Source organism: Pecten maximus, chromosome 2 (genome assembly GCF_902652985.1).
Source record: "Pecten maximus chromosome 2, xPecMax1.1, whole genome shotgun sequence".
In the NCBI taxonomy this organism is placed as follows: Eukaryota; Metazoa; Mollusca; class Bivalvia; order Pectinida; family Pectinidae; genus Pecten; species Pecten maximus.
The window spans coordinates 50,013,121-50,038,910 of NC_047016.1; the positions used below are offsets into that span (position 1 = coordinate 50,013,121).

At 38.3% G+C, this 25,790-nt stretch overlaps 1 protein-coding gene across 3 annotated transcripts; it reads left to right on the forward strand.

Moving 5' to 3' along the window:
• The first annotated feature begins 289 nt into the window (after positions 1 to 289).
• On the forward strand, positions 290 to 24,254 carry LOC117322369 (lymphoid-specific helicase-like). 3 transcript variants are annotated; one of them, XR_004531522.1, is made up of 23 exons: positions 290 to 582; positions 1,453 to 1,610; positions 1,926 to 1,960; positions 2,473 to 2,598; positions 3,764 to 3,952; positions 4,460 to 4,502; positions 5,485 to 5,664; positions 6,603 to 6,679; positions 7,316 to 7,510; positions 8,050 to 8,142; positions 8,485 to 8,667; positions 9,724 to 9,947; positions 10,557 to 10,682; positions 11,007 to 11,109; positions 11,423 to 11,584; positions 12,159 to 12,361; positions 12,861 to 13,083; positions 13,511 to 13,630; positions 14,218 to 14,334; positions 15,890 to 16,049; positions 16,477 to 16,686; positions 22,049 to 23,327; positions 23,381 to 24,254. XR_004531522.1 is itself a non-coding variant. In XM_033877236.1 (22 exons), coding segments are annotated over exons 1-22 (3,072 nt in total). In that variant the 5' UTR covers positions 290 to 580; the 3' UTR covers positions 22,192 to 24,254. The 3 variants fall into 3 exon arrangements, 1 of the variants encoding a protein (XP_033733127.1); XR_004531523.1 differs by having other exon boundaries at positions 22,049 to 23,274; XM_033877236.1 differs by having other exon boundaries at positions 22,049 to 24,254.
• The last annotated feature ends 1,536 nt before the right edge of the window (positions 24,255 to 25,790 follow it).

The following is a 25,790-nucleotide window of genomic DNA, read 5'->3' on the forward strand; positions in this document are numbered from 1 at the left end:
AACCATAAACCCAAACCTAAACCAGTTTATTTGCAACAAATTTGCCCTAAATAAGACACCTACAGGTGCGTGCCCTTGCGGCGACAAATCCCAAGGCACACTACTAAGTCTGTTAGTTTAATTTTAAAAAGTGTCGGTAACATCGCTCTTATGTTCTACATAACCAAGGCATAAAAAGATCAGCGGATATTGTTGTCAATTATAACGGAAACTAACATTATCATGAGATTTATCAGGTGTGAAAATTCTAGCCTTGGCCTTGGGGGAATTCCATTTCCGGTATCACCGGTTTATTGCAGCGCCCCCTGCCAGTGGCGGGAAAAGAAGACTCTTGTGTAAGATAGGGGATGGTTGGAATATCAGAAAACGTGTGAAATAAGAACAAATATGTGAAAATCGTTGACAGCAACGGGTTTAAACTGACCAAAACGGAAAACCTACATCTCGGCAAACCGACTGCTGTAAAAACCTAGCAGAAACACTATTAGGAGCTGTCGGCTGCATCAGAGAAGTCAGCTGTTTCCGTGCGTGCTGCATTTACCGTTACAAAACACCGAGTCGTCTCTAGCCAAACAAAATCATGTAAGTATCAGTATTTGAGAGTTTGATGTATCGACATGGTAGGCCTAATTGATAAATTATCATTGTTTGTTTGTGTAACTGCATGCGTGAATTGCTAATTAGCAAACTAGTTTTTTTTTAAAGTCAATAGATCTATTTGCAGCTGATTTGCAGAACGTGAAACGGCAACGCGTATTTTGTGGAAACAATTTGATGAATATAGGCCTAGTGAATGGATAACTGACATGCTGCTGGTATATCTAAAACTGAATGTGAATAAAACCATATATCACAAAATTCTTACTAGGGGTAGTTGTACTATGTAAGTATTATATATATACGTAGCTTGAAAGTTATTAGAAGTTTCAGAAGTCAAATGATCATTTCTATTCTCTGAAATCTGAAGGGTCAAAACATAATCTGTCAAAAAGACATGTTCCTTCCACGTCCAATTGTCAAATACAAGTTTGGGGAGTCCAAAAAATCAAGAAAACTCCTTATTTCCAGTTTAAGCAATTTTGTCCATTATTGGAACATGTCTGTTATATAATATGTATGAATCTGAAAACAGATTTATTATGTATTGATTAAAAAAAATGAATGTTTTACTTTATTTTAATTTTGATTGAAAGTACTGAAACGACCTGACACCCCCACGCCATTAGTGGACGACTTCCGAATGTACTGAAACGACCTGACACCCCCACGCCATTAGTGGACGACTTCCGAATGTACTGAAACGACCTGACACCCCATGCCATTAGTGGACTTAAACTACCTGATTTTATACCTGGCTTATATCTAAGGCACACTTCATAACTTCATTATTCTCTAACATTAATTAAACTTTTAAATTTGCCACACGACTTTATAAATTTGATTTATCTATAGGAGTGATACAGTTGTGGAGGCCACTACACACACAGACAGTAGAAGTAAATCGCCCATTCTCCCCAAAGATGAGGCTTATGTACCAGGAGAGGATGCTCATCAGAATCTTGCTGTGTCAGCTTCATGTGTTGAGGACCCCACCATTAGTGCTAAAAAAGGTAATAAACATATTCACCAATAGCGAAAAAAAAACCCAAAAAAACTGATAGATGCATACAGTTCTTGTTTGTTGCTACCAACAAAATTTCTGTATAAAAAAACGCATGCAACCCATGATTTTGGAATTTCAGAGGAAGTCCATAACTGAAAATAAAAGTGTAATATCTTACTGGACTTGTTTTATTTGATCATAAGAGGCATTGCAGTAAATTGAGGTAAAATAAATTGGTTTTTGGACTATTAATAAAACTTCCAGCAACAAATATCATTTCTGTAATGTTCAACCTAATGTGATAATGTCCTTCTTTTTTCAGAGATTAAGATGGAGGAGTCCTCAATGGCTACTGATGTAAGAAACATTTTTGGTTCACAGTGTAGAACTGTGTTAAGGGAAAGAGTCTGAATGATATTTTAGTGACAAGTCTATTTTCAATTAATTGATTGGTTAATTAATTCTTTAAAGATAATATGTAATCAGATTTAAGTAAAAAATCCATTATTATTAAATTGATTGGACAGGAAAAAACAACACTGTTATAACAGTTAATTTGCATGTAGAAGCTAATTAAATAGAAATACAATAAAGTCACTGGAAATGACAAAAACCATGCAACATTCCATTAAATGGAGTTTGAGAAAATAATGAATATATGATGTACTACATTGACCACCTTATTTCATAATCCATGGACTGTATGTCAAATCAGTTATCTCTTGTGGTATTCTTATTCTGAACAATACTTGTATGTCGGTATAAACACAACAAAAATCAAATGACTATTAGCACAACATATGTCTTGAGGACATTCATGGGAATCGTGTAAACCTCTTGCTGTATATATGGTTAATATGTCTAAACAGGAAGTAGATGGCGACGCTGTTAAAGCTACTGGGACGATATTGACAAAGGAGATGATTGAGGAGGAGAAAAAGCTGAACAAAGAGGGCGAGGAAGAAGACAAAAAACAGCGAGATGAACATGCAAAGGTGAGTTATCTGGCTTAACTTTCAAATGTTAATCCGGGCCGAATTGACTAGGTCAGCTAGCTTCTCAACCAGGCTAAAGTTGACATGTTTATTTCTGTTATTTTTTCAGCAAAGGAAAACAGTATGTTTATATATACGGTAAACCTCCGATTAATTCGAACACACGGATAGTTCGAATACACATTTTTTTCTACAAACAGTAATTTTTTAGCTAGTAATAGTTCGAACTCTGGCTGTTTGTAACAGACACCATTTCGGATAGTTCGAACTTGTCAAATGAAGAACGTAAAGTAACATTTTTTCCGGCAAACTCCATTGAAAGCTCGCGACGACCCGGCCCCGATGACCGACCCAGAAAAAATGCCAAGATTTAAATTTGATCAACAAGCACGTTTAGGTTATTAGATTGTATGCGTGATCATTAGAATGCGTCTGTGATTTAGGCCTAATATATGCCACATATGTTAGCGTTAATTTAGTTTTTGTTACATTGCAAAATACACCACGCACGAGACAGCTGATTGCAAATGTAGGCCCCAACAATGTATAAAAAACATGCGATATTTGTATTTGTGCTGTGTATGGCAAACTAAGAAATCGTCCGTGAATTTTCACATATAACTAGTGTTAACTTAGCATTATGATTATTTAATTGTGACTGGACATCTCTTAAGTACTGCCAATCAAAGTATTACCTGAAAACCTGCGACCTCACACTAGGTAAGCATGCTACGCGAGGTGTCGCTTGCGGTATAGTTGAAAGGATCGGCTGCCCGATCGTGCTGAGTGACATGAAAAGCATTCATATCCAGTCAAAACAATCCACAGAAATACTATCATTTTACTTGCTTGTAAATGTGCCATTGTTCAGACCGCCGTTATTACGTATCAGATTTACGATGGATGTGTTTGTGTCTAATGATTTTACTCTGCCGAGATTTTCACCGATATTGACTCGAATAGTTCGAACTCGCGCTTATTTTCTGAAGCATAATTTCGAATAATTCGAACAGGTTCGTCAATATTTATTTAATTTTGTTCGAACTAACCGGAGGTTTACCGTATATGCTTCATGTAACTGTTCTAAGGGAGATAACTCTTGTCTTCATCACATTGTCAGAGGTTCACATTGTTAATAAAATTCTGTATTTTCTGTGCTTTACAGTTGTGGGAGGACATGGATAAAGAAATAAAAGAACAGCGTTACAAAAGACTTCAGTTCTTACTGAGTAAAAGTAACATGTACACCCAGTATCTTCTGGAGAGGATGAAGAAACAAACTGATGAGGAGAAAAGGAAAAAAGAATTGAAGGAAAAAAGGAAGGCGAAGACAGAGGAAAAGAATATGAAAGAGGTGTGTTTATCATTATGATTGATAGTGTTGTTCATAATAAAGAATCATTCAATTAACTGACATCCATTTGCACATTTAATGAAATTTTATGTTTAAATCTGGTGTAATATTTGAAATGTGTCCTTTATATGTATTATGTGACAAATATTTATATAGGTTCAGTTAAAAGTTAAACTACAACTTTCCCATCACTAATGGTTAAACTCTAAAATAAATCATACAAATGCTCTTGAAGGAAATCTACATGCGAGTCCAGGCTGTACTCGTGGAATTTTGATGGGGATTTCTGGAAAAGTTCAATTTAACATTGTAGGGCTTGCTGTTTTTAGCAATACATGTGAAATGGATTCATAATAATGAATTGTAGATTAACCACTGCATATATATATATATAAATTTGATTCCAAAAATACCCAAGCTTTACAAACATATAATGAAAAATCAACTTAAAAGAATAATTTTACCAAAGTAATGACTATAACAGATGATATGTTTTGTTTTTATCAGGAACAGGAAAAGGCAAACAAACAAGAAATCCAAAAGGAAGAAGGTATTTTCTGTTGTAGTTTATCAAGAACATCATTTCATATTGCAACTAGCTGATATATGTGTAACACTTCAGGTGTTTTACATGTACTTATATAAAAGAAAAGTTCAACCGCAGGTTCTTTGAAGTAACTTCTTTAATTAGATGGCTCGTGGCGTTTTAACATCTTTTCCCCCAGGCTGGTCAACTGGCAATAACTTCTAATATGAGGCTTTAGTTACGTGGCCGAAAATGAGTGCTAGGTACAACATCGAGATGTTGTACTGTCTGTGTCCCGGGTCCGCACTGCACTCCCCGTGGACAGTGTCCCTTTTATAGTAGGTTGTTATGAAACCACTTTTGACCATCACGTTTTCAACACGTGAATTAACTTTTACATAAGTTAAGGAATGCTGACATTGGTCCAAAATAGATGGTCACCCTGACTTAATGACTTTAAAATAGATGGTCATCCTGACTTAAGGACTTTAAAATAAATGGTCATCCTGACTTAATGACGTTTAAATAAATGGTCATCCTGCCTTAATGACGTTTGCCTAACGTGGCAGGACTCGCCTTATCTCTGAGAACACTATTTCAACATATGTAAACATTCTGACCGCCTTTGACCAACCTGTAGTACATGTATATACATATCATAAAATATCTATGGTAATTACCTTTGACCAAACTTCAGTATATACATATCGTTAAATATTTATGGCAATTATAATTGATAATTATAATTAACAACATTTATAAATTACGCAATAATATTACGTCATCAAGTCCATTGTGTTACATATGAAGCAACCTGTACTAATTGTAGGTAAATTTCAATTTATCTATAAATATAATGATGATAATCACACATTCACGTCCATGATCATCTTGGCACATGTAAGCCTTTCACTGAATTTCAAAATCATAAGAATTGAGTATGACTGTATTTAATCGCTCCATTTGCTTTGATTACAATATCAAGTATTTTCACAAAACATTGCAGACATGGAAACAAAATCTTCATCTTCCCCACTGAAACCTTCAGTACCGCAGCATTCTGGTAACTCCCCTCAGACAGCTGACATGGCTCCCTCACCAAGATCCACACGAACCAGGAGGTCAAACAAAATGCAGGGGTCACAAGGTTCACAGGGGTCACAGGATAGCTCCAGCAGCCAAAGTGGTAAAGTATATTCGGTAGACATGTCTGCAAATCACTGAGATCTACACTTTCACTTGAGTTGCTTAAGGAAAAAAAAATTCACAAATAATAACATATTTATGAATTGCTATCAAAGTTACAACTTGTAAATGAAGTTTTTGTGAGTTATGATTTCCACTATAATATAGCTGTTGCTTCTCTGGCTTCATAACTTGATAAACACAACTACAGCTTCAATAAAGGAGGAATTTGTGATTTGTTTCATTTTCACAGTTAATCATACTGGTGTTAGTGACCACCTGTTGTTAGCAGCAAATTAAAATGTACTTTGATAACATTCTACATATTTATCCATAATTTAGTCTCTGTTCGCAAAAAAGCGTTATTGCAGAATCATCAGTTTTAAATAGTAAACTAAATATGGTTCATAAATAAGTCCTTGTAAAAAATATTGATATTGAACTTTTCGACAAGGTGAGGGGTTTATTAAAGGATAAATACTGAACTTTATAGATATATGACTGAGAATTTATCAGTACCATAATTTCAAACCTGTCCAGTGCCTCTTGTGAGCATGGTTTGTTTACGGACCCCATACTGTTAAACATGAAGTATTTGTGGATTGTAGTTTACTGATTATTTTGTGGATACATATGTTGTGGTTAGTCAATAAAACAATAATGCATACAACAATTTTTGTTGTATTTATATTTGTGGTTCCATAGCAACCGTAAATATTTATATTTGTGGTTCCATAGCAACCATGAAAACATTGAAAGTTTATAGACAATGAATCTTTGATGTTATACAGTATGTCTGTCCAATGATTGCTGAAAACTCGCTATAGATAGGATTGATTGTGAAAATATCTATATTTTCTTCCATGTTAACCATGGGTGCTAATTTGAAAGATAATTATCTTCAACAGTAGTATAAGCTTATTCAAATCTTCTTTTCAGAAACAAACAGTAAAAAACGAGGAAGAAAGAGAAAGGTGGATTCTATTGAAGGTGCTAATATTTCAAAGTTTTTCTCGGTAAGTTCACCCGTTACTGATAAAAACCATGTAGAACATAACTGTTTCACATAACATGGAGCCCACTCAGGGCTTTTCCAGTAAAACATCTACCCCACCCCAGGACTCCAGGTTTGGTTTTAAGGGGTACCACCCTATAGAATTAATTTAATGAATTACATAGAAGTAATAGGAAGGTAATCCAACCATGTATAGAATTGATTTATTGTGGGGTCCTGGGGTTAGGTAGATATTTTAATGGAATAGCCCTCAAAGGAAGTTGAAAAGCGGCCTTTTTATAGAGTGGTTTCAATAGATATGGTATTCTGTTGCCTAAAGACATATAAAATAATCAGACTGGTTTAATGAATTTCATATGACATCACCCCTCATGTAAGATCTTCTATATCTTTTGTATTTCGTCATTATAAAACGTGTGAAGTTGCCTCCAGGCATTGTTACTTTTCAAACTTGCACAGCAAGGACTTGGAACAAGGCTTTGTGGCATCATAGCAAAGAACAGATTATATAAAGACAAATTTCTGAAAAAAAACATGTTTTTCAAGATTTGCATATCATTGGTAATTGATAGAAATAAGCCATTGCGACCCCAATTGTATCAGAGTTAATATGCTGAGACGTTTCATTTATGAACAGGCAATTGAGAAGAAGAGGAAAACAGAGGATGGGAAATCTGTCGATGCAGACAAGTCAAACACAACTGAAAACAACGAGAACGTACAAAATACAAAATCTGAGCAGACATCTGAAACAAAAACAACAGAAATGGAGGGGGATGCCAAAAGTGATGATAAAGATGTCAAAGATGAAGTGAAGGATGAGGAAGACGAGGTAACTTGTTTTTGTAATTCATTAAAGTGTCTGTTTTAGACTTTAACATGAATGTGAGAATCTGGTTAATAATAAATACATATATAAAAAAAAATTCATTAATAGTAAAAAACAAAATAAAACATTATCAGATGCTATTACTTCAATTAATTTGGTCTAATCCCATGATTTGTTTTGGGGAATAGGAGCAATTACAAGTAGTGACTGTTCGTGATTGGTGATGATTCTGGGCTTTTTCTCAATGGTTTGGGGACAGTGCCATTTGTCTCATTTTGGGAAGAAAATGGTGAATTGCAAAAGATTTTTTTCAGAAGTAAGCTTGAACTTTTTGGTTTAAATACGAAGTAATTTCAATAAGGAATAGGGTCCATAAACGTTCCCATAAAGATCTCAGAAGAAGCCCTGATAATACAATGAAAGGCCATGTGATTAATCAGTGAAAGGGTTAGTACACCATAAACACTTACTTGTACAAATGTATCTTTATTTGATGTCTGGAAAAGAATAAAATTCAGATAAACTTTCTGTATGACTTTCAGGAGTATGATACCAGCATGCCGTTTGTGCAGCCCAAATTGTTCAGTGGTGGAAAGCTGAGACAGTATCAGTCAGAAGGCTTCACCTGGCTCAAGGTAGGTTCCATCTCGATGTGTACTGTTGATAACTTATTCTGTTAGAAGGTATGTCTAGAATTACTATTGTATTATTCTGTGCCAGCAATGATACTCCATGCTTCAGACATTACATGAGAATGATGTCAATGTTTCAGACATCATAAGAAATGATGGCAATATTTCAGACATATGAGAATGATGGCAATGTTTCAGACATCATAAGAAATGATGGCAGTGTTTCAGACATATGAGAATGATGGCAATATTTCAGACATATGAGAATGATGGCAATGTTTCAGACATCATTATGAGAATGATGTCATTGTTTTAGACATTACATGAGAATTGTTTTTATTTCAGACATTGTATGAGAATGGTGTCAATGGTATCCTTGGTGATGAGATGGGATTAGGAAAGACAATTCAGTGCATAGCAATGTTGGCTCACATGGTGTCCATGGGTGTACCCGGACCCTTCATCGTGTGTGCACCGCTATCCACACTGCCCAACTGGCATTCCGAGTTCAAGAGGTTTGCACCAAAGGTAAGGAACTATGTAATAGAATACATTGATCAATCACACTATATTCCAACGTAATACAAATTGTCAGTTATAGATTTATCAACTTACTAATAGTAGGAATAGTAAAAATTACAAAATCTTGCATATTTTGATGTTGGATGTGTATACTGGAGACTTCAGTACTATACTTGATGTTGTATATGTGTACTGGAGACTTCAGTACAATTCTTGATGTTGGATATGTGTACTGGAGACTTCAGTACAATACTTGATGTTTGATGTGTATACTGGAGACTTCAGTACAATTCTTGATGTTGGATATGTGTACTGGAGACTTCAGTATAATACTTGATGTTTGATATGTATACTGGAGACTTCAGTACAATACTTGATGTTGGATATGTGTACTGGAGACTTCAGTACAATTCTTGATGTTGGATGTGTGTACTGGAGACTTCAGTACAATACTTGATGTTAGATATGTATACTGGAGACTTCAGTACAATACTTGATGTTGGATGTGTGTACTGGAGACTTCAGTACTATACTTGATGTTGGATGTGTGTACTGGAGACTTCAGTACAATACTTGATGTTGGATATGTGTACTGGAGACTTCAGTACAATACTTGATGTTTGATGTGTGTACTGGAGACTTCAGTACAATACTTGATGTTGGATATGTGTACTGGAGACTTCAGTACAATACTTGATGTTAGATATGTGTACTGGAGACTTCAGTACAATACTTGATGTTGGATGTATACTGGAGACTTCAGTACAATACTTGATGTTTGATGTGTGTACTGGAGACTTCAGTACAATACTTGATGTTTGATGTGTGTACTGGAGACTTCAGTACAATACTTGATGTTAGATATGTGTACTGGAGACTTCAGTACTATTCATGATGTTGCTGTGTAATGATGTAACACTTTATATTCTAACTGACGCATTAGTGTTTATATACATTTTATTTATCCTGAGGATTCTTTTCTTGTGTAGGTGGCTACAGTCTGTCTGTTTAGTTAAAAGTACAGCATTAAGCAGCCATTAGAGTATGGCTTCTCTGTTTTAGGTGCCTGTGATCTTATACCATGGTGATCGCGAGGAGAGGACACGACTCAGGATGAAGATGTACAAAAAGTACGAAGTGAAGAAGGATGTGGAGGTCCAGCCTGTGGTTATCACGTCGTACGAGATCACAATGAGGGACCGTAAACTGCTCAGCTCCTTTGAGTGGAAATACCTCATTGTGGACGAGGGTCACCGCATCAAAAACACACATTGTCGCCTGATCAGGTACAAAATCGCATCAAAAACACGCATTGTCACCTGATCAGGTACAAAATCGCATCAAAAACACACATTGTCGTCTGATCAGGTACAAAATCGCATCAAAAACACACATTGTCGCCTGATCAGGTACAAAATCGCATCAAAAACACACATTGTTGTCTGATCAGGTACAAAATCTCATCAAAAACACACATTGTTGTCTGATCAGGTACAAAATCTCATCAAAATCATAAGTCATTGCCTGCTCATGTAAGAAATCTCATCATAAACACACATTGTTGCATGATCACATGATCAGGTAAGATTTCTAATTTAAAATTATGGTATACTTGATGAGAAAAAAATTGTTATCCAATGTGAATTATTTTTAAAAAGGTTGAATTAATAAGCTGATTGGAACTTGTTTTGATGTTTGATCAATCTTTTTACACATGTTAAGATAAGATAAATCCTTTTACACATGTGAAGATAAGATAAATCCTTTTACACATGTTAAGATAAGATAAATCCTTTTACACATGTTAAGATAAGATAAATCCTTTTACACATGTTAAGATAAGATGAATCCTTTTACATATGTTAATATAACAATATGTTTGTTTCTTTGTGCAGGGAACTTCGTTTGTACAGGAACACACACAGACTTCTCCTGACTGGTACCCCGCTACAGAATAACTTATCTGAACTCTGGTCTCTCCTCAATTTCCTTCTCCCGGAGATCTTTGATGACTTAGGAAGGTCAGTTAGATTCTGTATTGATTTCCTTTAATGTGGGTGTATCTTCCTGCACATTCCCTTACCGGATGTCAAATACATTTACTAACTTGATTCTCAAGTATTCATATAATATGAAAAAAGTTTAATGTTACACAAGTAGACTTGGCTTATATTATTTAGAAAAGCATCATTGCAGCATATTATAATGATGGACACCTATAATCCAGATTGTATGTGTTTCTGCCTGTCTGCCGATCTGTCCTAGCTCTGACATCCAATCCACAGTTTCCATCAGGTTTATAATCTGTTGTCCATGTGTTGATAGCTAAAGTCTACTGTTTACAGTTTTGAGGCCTGGTTTGATATAGAGAGACTGTCGGGCACCAAAGCTGATGAAGACATTGTTAAAGAAGAGCAACAGATGAACATCCTATCCATGTTACATCAGGTAGGTTATTAGTTGTATGACTTCAGAACTCTCATGTAACTTCACGACTGTCATGTGACTTCACAACTCTCGTGTGACTTCAGGACAGTATCATGTGATTTCACTATGGCAATGCTATGATATATCTGATAATCACCATTTTCTGCATCTCGGCTCTGACAGTTGAATTGCTACATTTAGTGCTGATAATGGCTAGCCAAAAGATGTTGAAAATGTATTGGCCATAAAAAACAAAAACTGTACATACCTTCCTACTAGTATGTTCCATTGTTCGATTTCAATTTTATCAAACACCTTGTATCGTGTTCAACAGATCTTGACGCCATTTATGTTGCGGAGACTGAAGCAGGATGTGGAACTAAACATCCCTCCAAAGAAGGAGATCCTGGTGTATGCTCCTCTGACTAAGATCCAGCAGGAGTTCTACAGCAGCCTGATCGATCACACCATCTTCGATCGGCTAAAATCTACAAAGGTTAGTCTTTGTCATGAACTAGTACTTTATATGTCAGGTAATACAGTCTATTGATAAAGAGGTAATCTGGACATAGAAATTTAGGGATGATGGGGTTTTTTTTCGCTATAAATGCAGATTTTTCATTGTTCTGTATGAATCTTTCCTCTAGATCTTGGCGATCTGAGTTTGACAAATCTGGAATCAACCTTTGAAGTATTTTAATGGTATATCTATAGGCTTAAGTTCATGCCTTGAAAAAAGGTGACAGTGGATGTATTGAAAAGATCTCTTATTCCTGTTGATCAGAATGTGATGACATTTGGTGTATTGAAAATATCTCTTATTACTGCTGAGAATGTTACCATTATCCTAGATGAAATGTTTGAGTAAAATTTCAGTCTCAGAAAAAGTACATTTCGAGATCTTTGACAAACTATGACCTCAAACAACACATTAGGAAACTGCTTTCAATACAGCTTTGATGAGAATATTTTGCCATAATTTATTTGAGCGTGTATGTCCTAGTGAGCAAAGGCAGGCCTGCTGTACTATCTCTTGTATCAAAAAAACATCAAATTTCATTTATGGACAGAAACCTGAACCGAAGGTTGAATTGAGTGAGAAAGGACGTCCAGTGAGGGGCTCGACCAAAAAGAAAATCAACTATAAACTGATGATGGAGTCGGAGTCGGATCGTGCTGAACTGAAGAAAACAGAGAAAGCAATTGAAAAGGACGAGGAAGATCTAAGTGCCTGGATAACAGCTGTTAATGATGAGACGACACAAAATACTTCGTGAGTCAATCAAATTAATTCTGGGTCATTATCGTTGATAATTAATGCACCATGAAAAATCTTTTACGATGAGCTTCCCAAGGCTTTATCTCTAGCCCTCCACCTCTGGGTTGCGAGTTCGAACCTACGTGGGGCAGTTGCCAGGTACTGACCGTAGGCCGGTGGTTTTTCCCCGGGTACTCCGGCTTTCCTCCACCTTTAAAACCTGGCAAGTCCTTAAATGACCGTGGCTGTTAATAGGATGTTAAACAAAACTAAACCAAACCAAGCTTCCCAAGGCATGGTTATTATGCTTGGTCTCCTTGATGAAAAAAGGTAGAGTCAATGACAAGAAAAATATATTCATTGAGTATGGAACTAAGAAAACAGAAGTGTTATTGTAAAATATGACAAAATTGTGGGAGGATCTCCATTTAATAGAGAGATATCTAGTAAAAATCTAATACTCTGAAATACAGTAAATCAGTATTTTTGTAAAATTTGATGAATTTCTCTCCAGGACACCAGCAAAGGATGTGGTCATGGCAACATCTCAGGTAACTATAAAGCTGAGAGGTGTGATGATGCAGCTACGCAAGTGTTGTAACCACCCATACCTGCTGGAGTACCCACTCGACCCAGACACTGGCAACTTTAAAGTAGATGAGGACATCGTAAAGAAGAGTGGCAAGATGCTGCTACTGGACCGCATGCTGAAGGAGCTGAAGTCGAGAGATCACAAGGTAAGAGGGTCAATATATGTAGGGGAAAAGTTCAAAGATTAATATGTACAGACCACAGTCATCATCCTTAGACAGCTAGGGTAAAGTTTTCATAAAAAATGAAGGGCTTTTTCTGTGGGCTTTTTGGGGCCGTTAATGGGCCCCATTCCCAATTGAAATTATTTCATATTTAAGGCAACTTCCCAAAATTTGCAGTTTACTCCTAAAAAAAAAATCTTTCCAACAATTCACCAATTTTCTTCCTAAAATGAGACACAAAGGCCCTTTCCCAAACCAGTGAGAAAAAGCCCTGAAATGTGTCCATACAAATGAGGATACCGCCTAGCTATTTCACATGCATGCTCCTTGTGACAAGACCTTTCCATTGGTACTGTATTTGCAGACCTGCCTTGGTCATGGTTAATTCTCTGTTGTGGATGCTTTGTAGGTGCTGATTTTTTCCCAATTTACCACCATGCTGGATGTAATAGAAGACTATTGCTACTTCAGGTCATACAAGTTTTGTCGTCTAGACGGTTCATGTAATGTTGAAAGCCGACAGGAATCGGTAAGTTACAGGAATATAAAATATTACTGTCATTGTCAATCTGTCTACATGACACTGGATCAAAAGATACATGTTTTAAGTTAACTGTCATGAATGTTGCATGTTTATCCATGTACAGAAGCCAATTATAAGTATGTAACCTTTCACAACAATTGTTGAATTTTAGTTTTTTTAAATTATTGTTTTGAAATTAGAATTGAAAAGTAATTTAGTTCCAAAAAGATTATAATAGAACAGAATATATCTTTTGATTACAAATACTGAATTGTCCTCAAAGTCAAAGTGCAGGAATGGATATCGGTTGATTCACTGTCCAATAGAATGCCAAGATAAGATTTCACTTTGACCTCATTGGAATATAATAATAGATTTTGCTATATTCTTTTGGAATATCATAGATTTCACTTTGGCCTGTTTTTAATTCTGTCATTAGATTTCACTTTTGTCTTTGTCAGAATACCATAATAAAATCTCCCTCTGTACTTTTAGAACACTATCATAAGATTTCTTTTTGTCTTGTTCAAATTCTGTCATTTGATCTCACTTTGTGTCCTGGCGGAATACCACTTTCAGATTTCGTTTTGCAGATGGCAGCATTCAATTCTGACCCAGAGATATTTCTGTTTCTCCTGAGTACAAGGGCAGGAGGACTTGGTATCAACCTTGTTTCTGCAGACACCGTCATAATCTACGACAGCGATTGGGTAGGGATTGATAATAGAAATGCTGCTAATGCTTTGTCTGAAATACATATTTCAAGCAATTGTTTTAATTAGAATTATAATAGCTTTTTAGGTCACCGAGACATTAGACCTATTCTTATTGCCTTTTGTCCGTCATCATCTATCATCTGTTGGGCATCTATAAACAATTAGCATATTCATTGGGCCATGAACATGCTTGGGTGATGGGCTACCAAGTTTGTTCAAATGAATGACCTTGACCTGTTTTCAAGGTCACAGGGATCAAATGAGTTGACTTTAAATGACTTCTTCGGCAGTGTCATGATGTTGCCAGTAGCATGCTAGGATAAATACCTGGCATGTTTGTTGAAATGCCTCTATATATTTTCAAAACCAAAATAAAATGTTGATTTTCCCCTCCTGAATAACAAAGAGAATTAAGGCCATCCTTAAAGTTGCTTTAGAAGCAGGTGATGGATCAGACCTATTGGGCCTCTTTGTTTTATTTTCAAGACACGAAGCCCAATAAGTACTTGCAACTCGCAGAGAACTATGTTGCAGTAATAACCCTAACAACCCTAACATTAGCTGCACTTATGTGCTGTCCTGTAATGCCCTAACAACCACATTAGCTGTAGTTTATGCCCTGTATTTTAAAATAAGGTTGGGTATCGCTATAAATTTATTGATCAATTAAATTAATTAATCAGAACAACATTAATTAAATTGATTAATCAGAACAACCAGGGCTTTTTCTGAGGGTTTTTTGGGGCTGTAAATGGGCCCCATTCCCGATTGGGACTTATTTTTTTTTTTACTCCTAAAAAATCTTCCCTAATTCATCTATTTTCTTTCCAAAATTAGACAAAAAGGCCCCTTCCCAAACCAGTAAGAAAAAGCCCTGACAACATCAATTCAATTGATTAAACGGAACAACAGCGATTAAATAGATTAATTGGAACAACACTATTTTAAACAAATCCTCCCATTGCTATTGCTCTCATATGATGTGATATGTCTTTCTTCTGACACTTTATCTTCTCAATTCAGAGATTGTCCCTGGCATATGACCAGATAAGAAGCCCCCCTCCCCCTTCCTCTTATGATACATTTAGCAGTTGCCTCGTCTATACATTCTCTGGAGACATCTATTTATGGTTGAACAAAACTATCAAGTATCGTAGACTCTTTTATGTGACTTATTAAGAGGTCCTTTTACATCCTGCAGCCATGTTCTGGTTATAACATGATTTCCTTGTCGCCCTGGTTATAACATGATTTCCTTGTCGCCCTGGTTATAACATGATTTCCTTGTCGCCCTGGTTATAACATGATTTCCTTGTCGCCCTTGTTATAACATGATTTCCTTGTCGCATTGGTTATAACATGATTTCCTTGTCGCCCTGGTTATAACATGATTTCCTTGTCGCCCTGGTTATAACATGATTTCCTTGTCTCCCTGGTTATAACATGATTTCCTTGTCGCCCTGGTTATAACATGATTTCCTTGTCACCCTGGTTATAACATGATTTCCTTGTCGCCCTGGTTATAACATGATTTCCTTGTCGCCCTTAGAATCCACAGTGCGACCTGCAGGCACAGGACAGGTGTCACAGGATCGGACAGACAAAGCCCATCTGTGTTTATCGCTTTGTCACATCTAACACAATTGACCAGCGCATCGTGGAGCGAGCAGCTGCCAAGAGGAAGATAGAGAAGATGGTCATCCATAAAGGTAAATTAGAAATAGATGTGGTTTCAGTAAATCTGATTTCTCCTCTTTATACAATACAGCAATACAGGGCAGCTCTCCTGTCTTGGGCCTCTCTACACATCTGATTATTATCATTATGCATCTTTACTGTTGCCAGGACAATCAATCCTAAGAAAATAGATAAAAAGATATATGTAAAGAACAAAAACCATTAATTGTGTTATTTTGAACAAGCACTTTTAAAGCGAATACTTTTGCTCCATACAAGCTTAGTAACAAGATTATTTAAAAGTTTGCCAACCTGCCTTTTTTGGATGGAGATAAAAACGTTTGGGTGTGAAATATTTTTTCACCCAGAGGCATTGACATGAATTATACATATCTTATTGATATCTAAAAATCTAATAATCTGTAGATTAGCACAAGTATCACAATTTCTCTTTTACAGAAAAGTTCAAGAGTGGTATTTCAAACTTCAATTCAAGTCTACAGCCTCTGACCCAGCATGAGTTGTTGGACCTTCTCAAGTCTAATGACCATCAGATGACAATGAACAACTCAAATAAGGCAGGCAGTGTCATCAGTAACCGTGACCTTGACCGACTGCTGGATCGATCTGACCTGTACGAGCAGTGGAAAGCTGCGGGCAACAAGGATGGTAAGTATTGTAGTTAGTAGTTACGAGGGGTGGACAAGGGCGGTAAGTGTTGTAGTTAGTAGTTACGAGGGGGGGACGGAGGAAAGCTGTGGACAAGGGGGCGTAAGTATTGTAGTTAGTAGTTACAAAGGGGAGGCAAGCTGTGGACAGGGCAGAGTAAGTATGGAGTAGTAGTTACAAGGGGTGGGACAAGGGAGGGAAGTATTGTAGTTAGTAGTTACGAGGGGTGGAACAAGTGAGGTAAGATTGTAGTTAGTAGTTACGAGGGGTAGAAAGCTGGGACAAGGGCAGTCGTAATTTGGAGTTAGTAGTACAATGGGTGGACAAGGGAGCGTAAGTATTGTAGTTAGTAGTTACGAGGGGTGAAAGGGTGGACAAGGGAGGTAAGTATTGTAGTTAGTAGTTATAGGAGGACGAGGGGTTAGGAAAGGGGGTGGACAAGGGCGTAAGTATTGTGTTAGTAGTTACGAGGGGTGGAAAAGCGTGGACAAGGGAGGTAAGTATTGTAGTTAGTAGTTACGAGGGGTAGAAAGGGTGAGACAAGGCTGTAAGTATTGTAGTTAGTAGTTACGAGGGGTGGAAAGGGGGAAGGAAGTATTGTAGTTATATTACGAAGTGGAAAGGGGTGGACAAGGGCGGTAAGTATTGTAGTTAGTAGTTACGAGGGGTAGAAAGGGGTGGACAAGGGCTGTAAGTATTGTAGTTAGTAGTTACGAGGGGTAGAAAGGGGTGGACAAGGGCGGTAAGTATTGTAGTTAGTAGTTACGAGGGGTAGAAAGGGGTGGACAAGGGCTGTAAGTATTGTAGTTAGTAGTTACGAGGGGTAGGAAAGGGGTGGACAAGGGCGGTAAGTATTGTAGTTAGTAGTTACGAGGGGTGGAAAAGGGGTGGACAAGGGCGGTAAGTATTGTAGTTAGTAGTTACGAGGGGTGGAAAGGGGTGGACAAGGGCGGTAAGTATTGTAGTTAGTAGTTACGAGGGGTGGAAAGGGGTGGACAAGGGCGGTAAGTATTGTAGTTAGTAGTTACGAGGGGTGGAAAGGGGTGGACAAGGGCGGTAAGTATTGTAGTTAGTAGTTACGAGGGGTGGAAAGGGGTGGACAAGGGCGGTAAGTATTGTAGTTAGTAGTTACGAGGGGAGGAAAGGGGTGGACAAGGGCGGTAAGTATTGTAGTTAGTAGTTACGAGGGGTGGACAAGGGCGGTAAGTATTGTAGTTAGTAGTTACGAGGGGTGGACAAGGGCGGTAAGTATTGTAGTTAGTAGTTACGAGGGGTGGAAAGCTGTGGACAAGGGCGGTAAGTATTGTAGTTAGTAGTTACGAGGGGTGGAAATGGGTGGACAAGGGCGGTAAGTATTGTAGTTAGTAGTTACAAGGGGTGGACAAGGGAGGTAAGTATTGTAGTTAGTAGTTACGAGGGGTAGAAAGCTGTGGACAAGGGAGGTAAGTATTGTAGTTAGTAGTTACGAGGGAAGGTATTGTGTTAGTAGTACGAGTGGGTGGACAAGGGCGGTAAGTATTGTAGTTAGTAGTTACGAGGGGTGGAAAGCTGTGGACAAGGGCGGTAAGTATTGTAGTTAGTAGTTACAAGGGGAGGAAAGGGGTGGACAAGGGCGGTAAGTATTGTAGTTAGTAGTTACGAGGGGTGGAAAGGGGAAAGCGGTAGGTAAGTATTGTAGTTAGTAGTTACGAGGGGTAGGAAAGGTGGAAGGGTCGGGTAAGTATTGTAGTTAGTAGTTACAGGGGTAGGAAAGCTGTGGACAAGGGCGAGTGGTGGTGGGTGAAGGTGGACAGGCTAATTGTAGTTAGTAGTTACGAGGGGTGGAAAGCTGTGGACAAGGGCGGTAAGTATTGTAGTTAGTAGTTACGAGGGGTGGAAAGCTGTGGACAAGGGCGGTAAGTATTGTAGTTAGTAGTTACGAGGGGTGGAAAAGGGGTGGACAAGGGCGGTAAGTATTGTAGTTAGTAGTTACGAGGGGTGGAAAGGGGTGGACAAGGGCGGTAAGTATTGTAGTTAGTAGTTACGAGGGGAGGAAAGGGGTGGACAAGGGCGGTAAGTATTGTAGTTAGTAGTTACGAGGGGTGGAAAGCTGTGGACAAGGGCGGTAAGTATTGTAGTTAGTAGTTACGAGGGGAGGAAAGGGGTGGACAAGGGCGGTAAGTATTGTAGTTAGTAGTTACGAGGGGTGGAAAGCTGTGGACAAGGGCGGTAAGTATTGTAGTTAGTAGTTACGAGGGGTGGAAAGGGGTGGACAAGGGCGGTAAGTATTGTAGTTAGTAGTTACGAGGGGTGGAAAAGGCGGTGGGACAAGGGCTGGTAAGTATTGTAGTTAGTAGTTACGAGGGGTGGAAAGGGGTGGACAAGGGCTGTAAGTATTGTAGTTAGTAGTTACGAGGGGTGGAAAGGAAGTTTTGTAGTTAGTAGTACAGGGTGGAAAGCTGTGGACAAGGGGTAAGTATTGTAGTTAGTAGTTACGAGGGGTGGAAAGCTGTGGACAAGGGCGGTAAGTATTGTAGTTAGTAGTTACGAGGGGTGGAAAGCTGTGGACAAGGGCGGTAAGTATTGTAGTTAGTAGTTAGTGAAGTGTGACGGAGTGTAGTTAGTAGTACGAGGGTGGACAAGGGCAGGTAAGTATTGTAGTTAGTAGTTACGAGGGGTGAAGTGGACGAGGTAAGTATGTAGTTAGAGTACAAGGGGGGTAAGGGGTGAAGTATGTAGTTAGTAGTTACGAGGGATGGACAAGGGGTGGACAAGGGTAGGTAAGTATTGTAGGTTAAGTGGGTGGTGGTACAAGGAGGTAGAATTGTAGGAGTTGATGGAAAACGGGGTGGACAAGGTGGTAAGTATTGTAGTTAGTAGTTACGAGGGGTAGAAAGGGGTGGACAAGGGCTGTAAGTATTGTAGTTAGTAGTTACGAAGGGAGGAAAAGGGTGGACAAGGGCGGTAAGTATTGTAGTTAGTAGTTACGAGGGGTGGAAAGCTGTGGACAAGGGCTGTAAGTATTGTAGTTAGTAGTTACGAGGGGTGGACAAGGGAGGTAAGTATTGTAGTTAGTAGTTACGAGGGGTGGACAAGGGAGGTAAGTATTGTAGTTAGTAGTTACAAGGGGTGGACAAGGGCGGTAAGTATTGTAGTTAGTAGTTACGAGGGGTGGACAAGGGAGGTAAGTATTGTAGTTAGTAGTTACGAGGGGTGGACAAGGGCGGTAAGTATTGTAGTTAGTAGTTACAAGGGGTGGACAAGGGCGGTAAGTATTGTAGTTAGTAGTTACAAGGGGTGGACAAGGGCAGTAAGTATTGTAGTTAGTAGTTACGAGGGGTGGACAAGGGCGGTAAGTATTGTAGTTAGTTAGTGAAAGGGTGGACAAGGCGTAGTATGTAGTTAAGTAGGGTGAGGAAAGCTGTGGACAAGGGAGGTAAGTATTGTAGTTAGTAGTTACGAGGGATGGAAATGGGTGGACAAGGGAGGTAAGTATTGTAGTTAGTAGTTACGAGGGGTGGACAAGGGAGGTAAGTATTGTAGTTAGTAGTTACAAGGGGTGGAAAGGGAGGTAAGTATTGTAGTTAGTAGTTACGAGGGGTGGACAAGGGCGGTAAGTATTGTAGTTAGTAGTTACGAGGGGTTGAAAGCTGTGGACAAGGGAGGTAAGTATTGTAGTTAGTAGTTACGAGGGGTGGAAAGCTGTGGACAAGGGAGGTAAGTATTGTAGTTAGTAGTTACGAGGGGTGGAAAGCTGTGGACAAGGGCGGTAAGTATTGTAGTTAGTAGTTACGAGGGGTGGAAATGGGTGGACAAGGGAGGTGTTCGGGGTGTAAGGGTAGTATTGTAGTTAGTAGTTACAAGGGATGGAAAGGGGTGGACAAGGGCGGTAAGTATTGTAGTTAGTAGTTACGAGGGGTGGAAAGGGCGGTAAGTGTTGTGGTTAGTAGTTACGAGGGGTGGAAAGGGGTGGACAAGGGCGGTAAGTATTGTAGTTAGTAGTTACGAGGGGTGGAAAGGGGTGGACAAGGGCGGTAAGTATTGTAGTTAGTAGTTACGAGGGGTGGAAAGGGGTGGACAAGGGCGGTAAGTATTGTAGTTAGTAGTTACAAGGGATGGAAAGCTGTGGACAAGGGAGGTAAGTATTGTAGTTAGTAGTTACGAGGGGTGGAAAGGGGTGGACAAGGGCTGTAAGTATTGTAGTTAGTAGTTACGAGGGGTGGAAAGGGGTGGACAAGGGCTGTAAGTATTGTAGTTAGTAGTTACGAGGGGAGGAAAGCTGTGGACAAGGGCGGTAAGTATTGTAGTTAGTAGTTACGAGGGGTAGAAAGGGGTGGACAAGGGCTGTAAGTATTGTAGTTAGTAGTTACGAGGGGTGGAAAGGGGTGGACAAGGGCTGTAAGTATTGTAGTTAGTAGTTACGAGGGGAGGAAAGCTGTGGACAAGGGCGGTAAGTATTGTAGTTAGTAGTTACGAGGGGTAGAAAGGGGTGGACAAGGGCGGTAAGTATTGTAGTTAGTAGTTACGAGGGGAGGAAAGGGGTGGACAAGGGCGGTAAGTATTGTAGTTAGTAGTTACGAGGGGTAGAAAGGGGTGGACAAGGGAGGTAAGTATTGTAGTTAGTAGTTACGAGGGATGGAAAGCTGTGGACAAGGGTGGTAAGTATTGTAGTTAGTAGTTACAAGGGATGGAAAGCTGTGGACAAGGGAGGTAAGTATTGTAGTTAGTAGTTACGAGGGGTAGAAAGCTGTGGACAAGGGCTGTAAGTATTGTAGTTAGTAGTTCACTTGATCAATTACTACTAGAAATGTGTAGAGCCCTTGAAAGACATTGGAGAATTTCACCTGTTCATATGCAATTTGACATTATAAATGTTAATAAGATAAAGATTTCCATCATGTAATGTAATATAAGGAATTTGACATTAATGACAGAAAAGTGATGTTGTGATTGGTATTGTGTTCTGTGTAAATTTTCACAATGTTTCACTCAGTTTGACGGTGTTTGAGCCAGAAACATCACCTTGTTTACCCCAGCTAGCACAAATTCGGTTTACTGTTAATCTAGCCCATACTAATATAGGTGGTTCACTATCAAATCATTGATAGGGACTTCTATACTGAATTGCCTTTAAACAATGAGTTAAACAAAAAAAAGCAAAAAAAGCAGGTCTTTTTCTAAGTGGTTTGGGGTTGGGCCTTTTTGTCTCATTTTGGAAGAAAATTTGTGAATTGGGAATGACTTTTTTTGCAAATTTTGGGAGTTGGGCTTAAATATTAAATAATTTCAAATGGAAATGGGGCCTATTGACAGCCCCAAAAAGCCCTGAAAAAGGCACATACAACCTGACAGTAGTAGCTTGATTTTCTCTCTTTTATTGTAGATGGTTCATTTGTGAAGAAGAAGTCCAAAGAACCAGTACGGGAGGTGAAGGGCGTGTTCAAGGTCATGGAGCAGGAGGAGGATGTAAAGGCTGAGAAAGCTGAAGATAAGAATTCTACCTCAGAAGCAACAGCTTCATCGTGATAATGGGAGAGTCTTTGTGACTGATTCTAACTCCAGGGACAGTTGAAGTAGACAGTTCAGTGTAATTATGAAATGTACGCCGTACAATTCAGGGTCATAATAAAACACTTGTGGTACAATTCAGTGTAATAAAATGCCTGTAGTATCATTCAGGGCCATATGGAAATGATTTAAGAACATCTCCAAAGTCTTTCATAGTGATGGATGTTAATGACTCTGGAAAAGGGTGAATATTAGCTACTGGACATTTGATTTACTAATTCTCATGTCAAGTTTGGATTCCTGATTTTGTGAAAGCTTCAAAGATTTAGTATTCGAGGTGAACACTGCCAAAGAATCGAGGACCCTGAATACTTCCAAAACAGTGATATTACACCAGTTTGTGTTCTAATATAAATTCATTCATTTTATCATCATCAATTTGTAAGTGAACAATAGTGCATCATAATTCAATATTTCAATAACAGAGGACTTGTTGATGTGGACCATATTACATAAAGTTGTGATTTTATATATAAATATGACATACTTTAATAATCGAACGTGGTTACAGATTTGTTACAGAAAGGTATTACAATGAAGCTATGAGAGGTTTGAGAATGGATCTACAGTGAAACCTGTCAAGTCTTGACATTGTGACGGGTGAAAATCTGGTCAGATTATACAGGATTTACTGTCAAATCTGACATTGTGACACGGGAAAATCTGGTCAGATTATACAGGTTTACTGTCAATTCTGACATTGTGACGGGAAAATCTGGTCAGATTATACAAGTTTACTGTCAAGTCTTGACATTGTGGTAGAGAGAATATACAGGTTTAACTGTCAAGTCTTGACAGTGTGACGGGAAAATCTGGTCAGATTATACAGGTTTACTGTCAAGTCGGACATTGTGGTGGGAATGATCTGGTCAGATTATACAGGTTTAACTGTCAATTCTGACATTGTGACGGGAGAATCTGGTCAGATTATACGAGTTTACTGTCAAGTCGGACATTGTGGTGGGAATGATCTGGTCAGATTATACAGGTTTACTGTCAAGTCGGACATTGTGGTGGGAATGATCTGGTCAGATTATACAGGTTTACTGTCAAGTCGGACATTGTGGTGGGAATGATCTGGTCAGATTATACAGGTTTACTGTCAAGTCGGACATTGTGGTGGGAATGATCTGGTCAGATTATACAGGTTTAACTAAGTGTTGGTATACATGTTGTATGAAGTGTGTTTTATAAGGAAGCATGTATTTGTTCTATATTAACATTCATTAATTCATGTATTGGGTGCTATATATGTTACTCTAGTGGGAGGTGCCAGTGTACAAAACCTGTTCTGCACAGTAAACCTGACTTTAAGAGTTACTTCCCTTGGACATCAATTTGCTACCCAACATAACAGATAATATATTTTGATTGGATGCTTATTTCAGCTGATGTTTTGGGTAAAAAATGAGACAATATTTTCTACACAAGCAATATATGTTACCAAATGTTATGCCACCAGGCAAATTGGAAAATGTAGTGCTGGGTAATTAAGGCAGAGATTTCTCAAAAATATGGTAAAATTACAAGTTGGTTAAACATTTCTATATATAATTGTATAGGGACAATATTCTATAAAGATATTTTGGATTTTGAACATTTTATAAAGTTCTTTTATCTTACTTATTAATGAAAACAATTGACTATGGTTTAAGCAAATATGAAAATTGATGTTATTTAGTACATAAAATCAACAAGTAAATTTTAAAAGTAATTTATGAAATTTATATTTGATAACTTGTTTTCTGATGTCATCAAAAATGTTTAATGTTTAAATAATTTATTCTTTGCATAATGCATGTTTAAAAGTACATAATTATTTATCATGATCTATGTTTTAAAGCTTTTATGATTAAATAAATTTTGGGTTTTGATATGTCCTAGTTTTTGGCAAAAAATGTTGTATACTCTGCAGTTCAAATTTTGTATCTGCATTATTGACCACAAGTATTTTTCTTGTGTTTCCAGTAGCTCGATTCATTTTATATTTTTAAAATGAAAAATAAAATTTTAAACAATCAGTTTTGTCATTGTTGTTATTCTACATCAATATCTCTTAATGATCGCAGAGTTGATAGATTTGGTGACTCTCAGAAGAGGATGATCAATTTCATAACTATGGAGGATAAAATACTATTATAAACACCTCCCATAGGAAACGATTGGAATACTATTGGATACACCAACACTCTGCCTCCAATTGGGATCAATGTCCAAGGTTAATGTTGTATCCTACTGGATACACCAACTGCAATCCCGACACCACTAGGGTTCAAAGTTCAATGGTAGGTGTGTCCGTAGTCAGTGTATTACTTATATAAACACCATTATGTTCACACGAGTGGAATTTCTTGTTGTAAAATTTGTACTTCATCAGTTCTTTGGAGATTGCATCTTATTTATGATCTTACTGTGTGAGGTCAAAATTTTTTTAAACTTCCATAGCAGGTTAAATGTTAACATTATTAGCTCACCTGGTCCAAAGGACCAAGGTGAGCTTATGCCATACCGTGGCGTCCGTCGTCCGTCCGTCCGTCGTCCGTCTGTCGTCCGTCCGTCCGTCCGTCAACAATTGAGTTATTTGACTTCTTCTTCATAACCGCTGATCGGAATTTCACCAAATTTGGTCAGAAGCATTCCTATGGGTAGGGGACTAAAAATTGTACAAATGATGGGGCTGACCCCCTGGGCGCCTCTAGGGCGGGGCCAAAAGGGGTCAATTTAGCTATTTTGATATAAACGACTTCTTCTCTGAAACCGAGCAATGGATATCGCTCATATTTGCTTGGTAGCATCACTATGAGGTGGGGATTCAAAATTGTACAAATGATGGGGCTGACCCCCTGGGGGCCTCTGGGGCGGGGCCAAATGAGGTCAATTGGGCTATATTGATATAAACGACTTCTTCTCTGAAACCGAGCAATGGATATCTCACGTATTTGCCTTGTAGCACCTACTTGGGGTAGGAATTCAAAATTGTACAATTAGTGGGGCTAACCCCCTGGGTTTCTTAGGGGCGGGGCCAAAAAGGGCCAGACTTCTCCTCTGAAACTAAGCAATGGATATCTCACATATTTGACTGGTAATATCCCCTTGGGGTAGGGATTCAAAATTGTAAAAATGATAGGGCTGACCTCCCTGAGGGCTGAGGGGCGGGCCAGAAGGGGTCAATTTGCCTAAATTGATATAAACAACTTCTTCTCTGAAACTAAGCAATGGATATATATATATCGCTCATATTCGCTTGGTAACATCCCCTTGGGGTAGGGATTCAAAATTGTACAGTTGGTGGGGCTGACCCCCGGGGGGCTGAGGGGCGGGGCCAAAAGGGATCAATTTGGCTAAATTGACATTTTTAGAATTACAATAAAAACAATGTTCATGTAACCATATAAAATGCATATGATATATATTGACATAGCAATACCAGTGGCAAATATACTTAAGCATAGTTCTTGTTTCATATCTCATGAAACCAGGTGAGCGATACAGGCCCTCTGGGCCTCTTGTTTCAAATATATTGTAACTACTCTGCAAACATCAATTTTGATAGTCAA

What these genes read in the sequence shown, in the direction of transcription:
- LOC117322369 (XM_033877236.1), top strand. An exon ending in AGAAATCCAAAAGGAAGAAG is followed by an intron (nt 4,503 to 5,484) that starts GTATTTTCTGTT and finishes AAAACATTGCAG; the next exon opens with ACATGGAAACAAAATCTTCA. An exon ending in ATCGGCTAAAATCTACAAAG is followed by an intron (nt 11,585 to 12,158) that starts GTTAGTCTTTGT and finishes ATTTATGGACAG; the next exon opens with AAACCTGAACCGAAGGTTGA.